Source organism: Sinocyclocheilus rhinocerous, unplaced genomic scaffold (genome assembly GCF_001515625.1).
Source record: "Sinocyclocheilus rhinocerous isolate Xijiao unplaced genomic scaffold, SAMN03320098_v1.1 scaffold273, whole genome shotgun sequence".
Classification (NCBI taxonomy): domain Eukaryota; kingdom Metazoa; phylum Chordata; class Actinopteri; order Cypriniformes; family Cyprinidae; genus Sinocyclocheilus; species Sinocyclocheilus rhinocerous.
Genome location: NW_015656360.1, coordinates 1,222,759 through 1,232,600, shown reverse-complemented (window position 1 = coordinate 1,232,600; position 9,842 = coordinate 1,222,759). Strand labels below are relative to the sequence as shown.

Below are 9,842 nucleotides of genomic sequence, written 5' to 3'. Positions count from 1 at the left end.
AACTAAAGAGCAGGTGTTTGCGTGCAGAGCTCTGGACAGGTGTGCAACCACAAACACAAACACAGAAAGAGAGAAAGCGAGAGACAGAAAGAAAATCTGCATTTTTAAATTTAATTCGAAGAGTTCAATCTGTTGACAAATGTCAGACACCATTTTTACAAATGTATTATTTTATTTGAATATGATACATTGGTTCTTAAGTAAGGAAATAGGTCACAAAAGTAAAAAAAACAACAACAAAAAAAGTAAATGCATCTGTATTTCAGGCTAAAGCTTTTAAAAGAAGCATTGTCTTAAATATCTAGTAAGAAAAAAACAACTTAGTATTTAATTTCCCCCTTAGACCGGGTGAGGTAGTAGCAAAAATCCCCAAAACAAAACATTTCTGATCATATAACTTTCTCTAACATTCATTAGAAGTCTATGAAAGCAGACTGTGTCCCAGTAGATTTCCAGTTTATCAGCATAGACCCCCCCCCCCATTTGTAATATCTTTGTTAAGCATTTTAACTGTGAATACCATAACAGACGCAAGTACTTTCTTCCTTACATATAAAAGACTACCATAATATTCACAAATAAATGCATTCATAAGTGCTTCATACTCTCAGTATATATATTGAAGCCATATGTGGACTCTCAGAGCAATAGAGAGATATACATGTACATTATAGGCAGGAAGAGAGACAAGCAGTCAGAAATGTAAGTGAGCAGACTGCCGTCTCTCTTCCAAACTATTAGTTTGAGTATAACTAAACTTCGCAGATCACTAGTCCATTTCCATAATGTGCGATCAACACCGACCGTTCAACAGGCAACCTCCCGGTGAGGTTGGTTTATCACTGTAGAAGAAAAGAGTAGTCTGGTTCAATTCCAACCTCCACTACATGTGAGAAGCTGGGAAATGTACGGAACGTCCCATTTGGGTTCCTTGACAGCAGAAGAGCAATTTTAATTCTAGAAACTCTGGGACCCATGGCCAGGTTTGTCCACACTTGTTTCACAAGTTCACGTAATCTTTAATGAAGTGGAGGTATACATATTTTGCTTGCTGTCCACGTTAAAGGGTTTGAGCTGGAGACTTGACCCGAGCCTGAAAGTCGGACCCCCTAGGATTTCCTTGACTGGTTTTAGTGGTAACCAATCAAGAAGGTGGAGCTGGGGTGGTGGAGGAATGCTGGAAGAACTGTCATAGGCAGAGGTAAGCAGCAGCTTATATACGCTTGTTCAGGCACTGATTGGTCATATTAAATGAACATGTTCCTCCCAAACTTTTGTTCGGAACTCCATGTTGGAGCCCAGACTTTAAGAAAGTGACTTAACCATCTCAACCTCAGATAAGACTGGCAGATCATCCTAAACATCTTTTCCCTTAGCACAACCTGGATCACAACCTCCAAACTTCTCAAAATTCTACTAGTTGTCTAGTAGACGCCTTAACAATCCTCAAGCTTCCTCACTTTCCGCTTCGTCTTCTCAGTTTCCTTCTTATCAATGTTTCTTGCAGGTGTAGACCTCTTCCTCTCGGAGGCAGGTTTGACACTCGACGTGACAGCACCAGCGGACCTGGCAGTGGCAGGAGATGGTGGTGAGGTGGAGGGCCGTGTTGTAGCCCCGTCCACAGCACAGGCTGCTGCAGCTGGTGTCCTTTGAACATGGTCTGCCGGCCGTCCCGGGCGAGTAACGTGACGGCCTGCAAAAGCTGGGCGACTCCTCCAGAAATACCAGCTCGGTGGGCCGTAGGCGGGGACCTGTGTTGCTATGACGCCGAGGGCTTGCCAGCTCGGTCTCCCCAGTGGCGGAGTTGGTAACAGTATGCACTCGAACGGCCGTGTCATAGCGGTACTTCAGCAGGTGGCCTGTGTCTTGAAACGGGGAGAGTTGCTTCCAGCATGTTCTCACAGCACACGAACCGGAGACACCGTGACACTTACAAGTAGTCTTAAGACCACTCTTCACCGCCTGAGAGGAAAAGAAAAGACAGAGGTGAAGACATGAACACAGTACGCCAAATACAACACTATGATCCTGTGAAAATGAGTCAGAAACTAAGAAATCTTAGGAGAGGAAGAGTGGATTCGATATGGGATGCTGAAATTTGGTCTCACTTTTTGGATTGGCTACGACCCTTTCACGTGGATATTTGGTACTGAAGAAGATTTTAAAGAGAAACAATTCATTTTTATAGAGTTATTCACACTTCTGTGATTGTGTTCATTTTTTTTCTTGTCCAGTGATGAAATGAAACCGGCTAATAAGATATACTGTAAGATCTTAGTCCAGAGCCCAAGCTTAAAAAATTACTGTGAATCAAATTCGAGTTTACTCGAGATTGACTAGAGTATACTCAAGATTACCACACTAATCATGAGTGGTTTCACTCTTGGTGTGAACAGACCTTTCGTTAGTGATTTATTTTCATTTGTTTCATATTGCATTGGTGTAAAAGAGCCCTAGATCAGTGGTTCTCAACCAAGGGGCCGAGGCTAACTAGAGGACCTCAGCAAACTTCCAAGGGGCCTCAAGATGAATTAAAATTACTTAAAATAAAACTAAACAATTAAACTTCAAGATATTTCTTATTTTATTTCACACCTCAACAATAGTTTTTTCTTTGAGGAATCAGGATTCCTGTGGCTTTGGAAAACAGGGATATATGAGGTAACTTAGTTTTAAAAGTATATTTTCTAGACCTTGAAAAATCATGTAAATTAAAATCTTAAAGCTCCATGGGCTTTGAATATACAAATGAATATAGATTTTTCTAGTTATGTCAAGCTCTAAAATGTTTAATTGGCTAGATATTTTGAGTAAAAACAATTAAAAAAAAATTATTCTCCTTAATCCTTAATCAAAAATCATGAACAACTGAAAAAGTCATGGGGCCTTCAAATATTGGACAATTATGGGCCTTGGAGTCCAAAACGTTGAGAACCACTATAGAAAGAACTATTTTACATGTTTTGGAGGTCACATTAATACACTGGTATTGATTATCTCCCCAAAAGTGGGGAGGGAAATGAACATAGAAGTTTGTAAAAGTCGGACAGCATGTTATCCAAAATTATAAATTGTTCAAGTAATTCAGCTGATGCTCTGGGACTCCATAGCCCTGAGCTAAAAACATTGGGTTGACATGGTGTAGATGATGGATGCAGGGGGAATGCCTGAGCTGGCGGTCTTTCAACTCTGACCTGCACCTCTTGAAGACCACCATCCCTGATCTATGCTCAGATCAGCACATTTCCATCTTTGAACTGTTACTCTCTAGCTCTCTATTTTCAATTGGGAGTCAAATCACATTCTTTACTTGTTGACTGTTGATCTATTTCTCCTATTCGTGCTCCTCTCTACATTTCACATACTGTGGAGGTAGATTCAGAGCAAATCAGTCTATCAAAAAGTGCCCAAGGGGAGATGGGGAGGTCAAATGGTCGATGGGGGTGTTCCACCCTACACAGGTATGAGCTCCCACCCCAGGGCCACCTGAGCAATACAGAGGAGAAGTGAGGCAACGGAGAGAATCTGAAAGAGGAGGGGAAAACAAGACCTCAGCCACCTCTGCTTGTTTTTGTTAACCGCCATCTGTGGCCTGAGGTGTCAACTGTGGGAAACAACAAAACCGGAGACTGATAAGATAAGATCCGAGTTTGTCCAGCCATTCTTTTCTTACTTTCTGTGAACCTCGTAAACCATCCCCCTTTTTCGTTCTCTCTGTCTTTCCCTGAGGCTGCCAGTCTCCTGGTAACAGAACTGTTTTGAGGGATGTTATGAGGATTTATGAAAGTCTGGGAGAGTGGTGGCGACGGCGGCAGCGGCAGCAGTGAGACTGGTAGAGCGGAAGGCATACAGTAGGTGGAAAAAATGCTCATATATTACAGAGGCCTCTGTATAATCGCCCTCATGGGAGACCTCTAATTTTGAAGAGGGCCCCCACAGCAAGCGCTGTCATGCCTGGACCAGGGGAAGGAACACCTGGCTCCAGAGACCTGGCCAATACCTGCTCACCTACCTGCCTCACACCACTCGCTGAACTCTCCTTTGGGCTACAATAAACTAGAAGACGGCACCCCATCAACCAAGAGAGGACGGGAGGGTGTGAGACAGTTAACCCTTACAGATGTTCTCTTCTATGAGTTTTGGAGGAGAATGGACCATGAACACTTTTAAAAATAGAGATTACATATTTGCATCTATGGTTCCATAGATGCAAATAGAACATTTCCGTCATAAAAAGGTTCTTTAGATTTTTGTAACGTTATGTAACCTTGATATGTTTTTTTGTTTTTTTTAATGGTAATATTTTTGCATCTTACCCGGGTGCCGACGTTAATGTTGTGAGCGTCGATTTGGGCACGCAGGTCCTTGCTGACCCGTTTTTGCCCAAAGAATTTCTTGAGAAACTTAGTGCTGTATTTGAGGTTGTCCCCGCATACGCCCCACTGCCAGGCCTCGCGGTGCTGCAGACCAGGAGAATCGTCGCAGGTGCAGCGCTCCATGCGCCCTGAGCTGCACGCTTTGGCCAACGCGTGAGACAACGCTGCTGATGACACCGCGAGCAGAAAGGCCGTCTCTTTAAAGCCTGATGAAGTGATGCATTCATAAATGAGCATTGAGCAGGTGCGCTAAATGTGAACAGCTTTTTTATACATAAAAAGTCGTAGGCCTACACGTAAATACATAATTAGTGCTAAATCACGTACATTGAAATGAGATGACTCCAGTCATATCAGTAACGTAATAAAAGATTTTATATGTTAGGCCTAAGTCGCCACATATAGGGGCGACATGTTGAGTTCACATGACAAGCTACATACTAAGCACTTTATTGGAATTAAGTAATATTAATAAAAACAATTATCTCTGATTGCAAATAATGCAATTCTCAAACAGTACCGATTACTGATAACAAAGTGGATGAGTATAGGCATGTCCACAATAACAAATATGGATCTTTGTTTGTTTGTATGCGTTATTTTTCTTTTAAAATACATTTCTATTACCACGTTTATTATTTAAAACTCACTTCATGTAGATTTTAAACGAAAAAGCCACCCTTATCATGCCTGTAGGCTATAATGGATTTCTCTTACATTTAAACACTCTATCATAAACTAGCTACAACTTTTTCAATTAAGTGTTAAGTGCAGTGTTTTGTCACGATTAATCCCTCCTTGCAACCTCCTCGTTTTATAGTTTGCTTAGCTTAGATCAGAGCTGAGACAAGGCGTGTATTTTGATCCAATTAATTATTATTTTGACTAAGTTTTCTGTCAGATGAAAGCGCGCGATCACGCCGCCCTTTTCCTCTGAGAACAGGGCGCTTTTCCGCGAGATAAAAATACTTCAACTGGCCCCGCGAGGCCTCACCGCACAGGGATTCCGCGCTTCCCAAGTCCCTAATTACCAGCGGACTGACCTACGTATGGCTTTCACATTCACATCCTGCACATGTTCGTTTGGAAGCAGGCACCACATGGAGGTTTCTGCATAGTTGTTAATGCTAAAGCATTATCTTTCTGACATATAAGTAGTACTGACTAATTTAAGGCTACCAAACAGCAAATTGAACAATTGTGTTTTGGGGATTTTAAATTCACAAGATTCGGTCATTTCTATTTGTTCCTTATTAACATTAAACAATGGCTTCAACAATTAATCGTTTTTACATTTTTTACTATGTGTTATTATAGTTATATTCCTAACGGAACAAACATCAAATAACTTTTTTTTTCATTTTAATTAATTTGTTATCTATCTATCTATCTATCTATCTATCTATCTATCTATCTATCTATCTATTTTAGTGGACATACCATTTTATTTGAAAAAAAAAAACCGAATTAAAATTATGAACAATTCCATAAACAACAACTTGTAATTTCATGACCTTGAGAGCAAGGCTAAAAATGGCTGAACTGTCAACCCTATCATAGATACATTCTAACATTTGTAAAAAAAAAAATTAACAAAACATTTGTACATTTAGCTTGAGATGGCAAATGCAACGTTTTAATAGGCTAACACTTAACATTTGTTTAACATTTTACAGAAATTTGCTTTTAAAGTGACGTTTTCAGAATAGAACACCAATATTGTGCTAAGGGTCTCATATCGTACCTCGTTTTAAAAGGCTCCCACGGCCATCCATACTACAGTTCCAGCGCTCGTTGCGGAACTGATAGCGGCACTCCAGGAGGCTGAGACGGACAGATTCCCTCAAAGTCTCCGCCAGCCCCGGTTCTCGCCGGCACAAACGCTTTTGCCGGCGCGTCAAAGTCATCTGCTCGCATTGCTTCAGGTGCGCTTTACTGTTCGGAGGCTCGTTGGCAAATGGACCTGGCAGAAAAACCAGGGGCTCGCGACCTGTAAGGCTAACGACAACATGCACAATACAGTCACTAAAACTCTTTAATTTGAAACCATTCATTTATTTTTCGGCGAGGTTTCATTTTGATTTGTTCACAAACTCCATCCATACATTTAAAATACACTAAAATAGCCCTTCAATACCTTTTAGAACATCAGATAAAGTGCAAAACGTTTTAATCATAACGTTATGAAACATCTTTGTTTCAGTTTAACTTGTCACAATTATTTATCTAATCCCAATTTTCAATAGGTTTTAGGAGTTTAAACTTTGGCACTAAAGTTACTGTATTTGAAAACTTCAAGCAGCAAATTAACTTTTTTTCCCCCTAGAATGTACGAATGATGGCACATGTGCTTTGAATATGTTTAAATGCCTAATTTGAATAGTCGTGTTTGAATAAAGAATGCACCAAACTACACGTGCTCTTTACCCAGTCACTCAGTAGGCTAGTCTTGGCTTTTGGAAACGCTACTGTGGCGCTTAACCAACTTAAGTAAGCACTCTTAAATAAAACCCAATGCAGAGTGTTTTACGTGTTTATAGGATTCTTATTATAAAAACCATTGGGTAACGTCCTATGAACGTAAGCCAGGAAGATCTTAATTATCAGGTAGTGCTAGGGTAAGGACGCGGTGCCAAACCATCGGAAGACATCTGGATCCATACACTGCGCCGCGCAAAACTGCAATAATAATCGAACAGCACACTATTGAAATATTTTAGACAAATCAATGTTTTCAAAACAACAACTAAAAAAAGACATAAAATGATATCTAATGGTGTTACTTGTAGCTACTTTTTAAAGAACAGGCAAAAAGTCTAGCTTCCTTATTTAAATAATTTTAGATCTTTTTAAAATACCACCTTCAACAAATAATTATTTAATCTTGCCTCATTTGATTGTTTGTTACAGACAACCTGCAACGTAGGTTTTAAACATGATTAAACATACAAACAATAACAAGATATGCGTAATTGCGCATGGGACATCCAACATCACCAAATATCTCCATCTGTTGCCGCAACTTAAAATGATTCTATTTCATGTAAAATACAGCAATAATGCACTCAGAGGCTATTTCAATGAATTCCGAAAAGACAGAGGATATAAAAGTCTCTGCTGACCCGAAATAGGCTGCTGCGTGGGAGAGAAGGATGCAGAGGGCAAAAAGTCGCAGCGGACAGGCAGTCCTCGGAAGCCCGGTGCACATGATGACGGGTCGACGCTGCTCTTCATTGCGCTATCTGTCCGTGTTGAAATCCCAGCTGTGCTGGACAGCTCAAATTCTTAAAGGGGCAGAAACTCATTTCAGCGTTCCCGAGAGGGGTGAGGCGCGTCAGACTTATTGGATCATCAGTCACTCCGCCCATTGCCAGGGAAACGATATTTCCCTACATATTAGCAGGTGCGTTTTACCTGCTGAATGGTTCATCTTTACTTAGGGCTGATTCAGACAACTTTCCTTTTCTTTCTGATCATGGACAATATGGATTATTTTATGGATTAATTATCTAAAATATTTTATGGATTAAGATATTTAATCCCCCAACACCAACAAATAGTAGGTAAATAGAAAAGTGCATTTTCAATTGGTCCCACGCTTAAGAAAAATAATGACAAATGTGTTTGAAACAAAAAAGCATGTTGAATTGCACCAACTGAAAAAAATAGGCTAATGCATTGCATTAAGAGTGCTTGCATTTTAATGCCTTATATTTTCAGGGCTTGCATTTTTAGGGGCTGAAATTCAACATAGTTGTTTATTTAAGCTTTGAATATTTCAATTCAAAACATTTCACACACATTTTCATCATTAAAAATTAATAATTAATATTCACCTTCCAGAGTTCACTTCCGAAATATTCAGTCTGTTTAAAAATACTATGTAGGGCCTATAATATTCGACAGGCAATTTTTGGTCCATTTTATTTCACTTTACAAACTCGCTTCCACAAATTCAGTGGTTCAAATTCGGCAGAAAATTCAGCATTGCACATCCGGGAACTGCAGGAGTAGAGTCGGCCTATGCATGATCTCTATCTGCTGTTAGTCGCTCACCAGCAGGTGCTGCAATCAGCTGTTGATGAAGACCTAAGCAACAGGTAGAGCAAGTCATTCATTCAGAAAAACTGATTTGCAGAAATGGAGCAAGCTGTAAGTAGAAGTTCTGATTAGTTCTGAGACCAGAGTGTATATGCGGAAAAGCAGATTAAAAAATAAGACACAAAAGCTGTGTTTACGTTTAATTCAACATCTTCGCTGTTAGTCATTTCCCCGTGTAGCATACATGTAAGCAGCTTTCTCTACCAAAGGAGATTATAATGCTATTTTGCCCAACGCTTATGTACAGAACTAACATTACATCTGAGGAAGACATATTGCCAGGGTGCGAACTACGGGGGAGCTAGGGGGAGCTGGGCTCCCCTTAATAAGCCATGGGTTCCCCTGAAAACGGGATTTGTGAAATTTTGGGGGGTCTCTGATGCTTTGTTTATAGACTATTTGTGGGTGGCTGTTTGTTGTTTCACCTATCAATTCGTGTCGATAAAGTATAATAGGGTAAATCCTGTATAGTGATTCATCCTATATAGTGCTTGCATAAAGCAAGTAGTGCATACACTTGTAGCTGTTATGTATCTTTGTAAATCATTGTAAGCCCATTTGAGGCAAGCGAAACAAGAAGCAAACCATAATAGGTAATACGATACCGAGATAATCTCAGCAAAGATTTCAGGAAAAGTAATTTATATAAATTGTCATTGATTAGCAACACTGGCCCATACAACCTGAGGCAACCTCGTGATATTTACGATACAAAAACTTATATTATTTACTTATACTTGATTATATGTTCTGTTTTGTCTACCATTGTTTTGCACACACAATTTGCACAATTGCAAGTAATTACGTCATGTGAGTCTCTACCACTAAACCGTACCCTGTTTGTTCAACATGTACTTCATTTGGCTGTCAAAGTACTGATAACAAGGAGACAATCAAAACACATTTATGAAAATGCCATTGCACATACTTTATTACTAATGCAAGACTGGGTTAAAAATCAGTTTTAACATGCATAACAGAAGACGTGACAAGCATGATAAACCATCAACATAGGCTACTGTTTTCTTAAGTGGACACAGAGTAAGTACTACAAAGAAAGTTAAATTTTAAAAAAAGAGAAGATTTTATGTTTCTGACAAACATTTCAGATGACCCTTTCTACCTGGATTCTTAGATGTGCTAGATGATCTGTCAAATACTTAATAGTGCAATTGTGCTTGTAGATAAAAGACATTTGGGCACACAATTTTACACTGAATTGTTTCTATGTGAAAATCTGCTACTGCTACTCTGTGTCCAAAGGACTCCACAAACTAGTGAGGCATAATTTTGTGCCTGTCACAGTTGTCTAAAATAGTGTTTGTGAAATCCTTTTCTATCATGTGATTTAATATCGCAGACTTT

At 39.7% G+C, this 9,842-nt stretch overlaps 1 protein-coding gene across 1 annotated transcript; it reads right to left on the bottom strand.

Annotated features, from left to right (window-relative positions):
• Positions 1-757: 757 nt before the first annotated feature.
• LOC107720014 (protein Wnt-9b-like) lies at positions 758-7,648 on the bottom strand. Its single transcript, XM_016527584.1, has 4 exons — positions 7,499-7,648; positions 6,121-6,374; positions 4,317-4,582; positions 758-1,962 (listed from the first exon to the last, which is right to left on the bottom strand). Exons 1-4 carry the CDS (start codon positions 7,582-7,584, stop codon positions 1,492-1,494), a joined length of 1,077 nt encoding a protein of 358 aa, XP_016383070.1. The 5' UTR covers positions 7,585-7,648; the 3' UTR covers positions 758-1,491.
• Between the last annotated feature and the right edge of the window lie 2,194 nt (positions 7,649-9,842).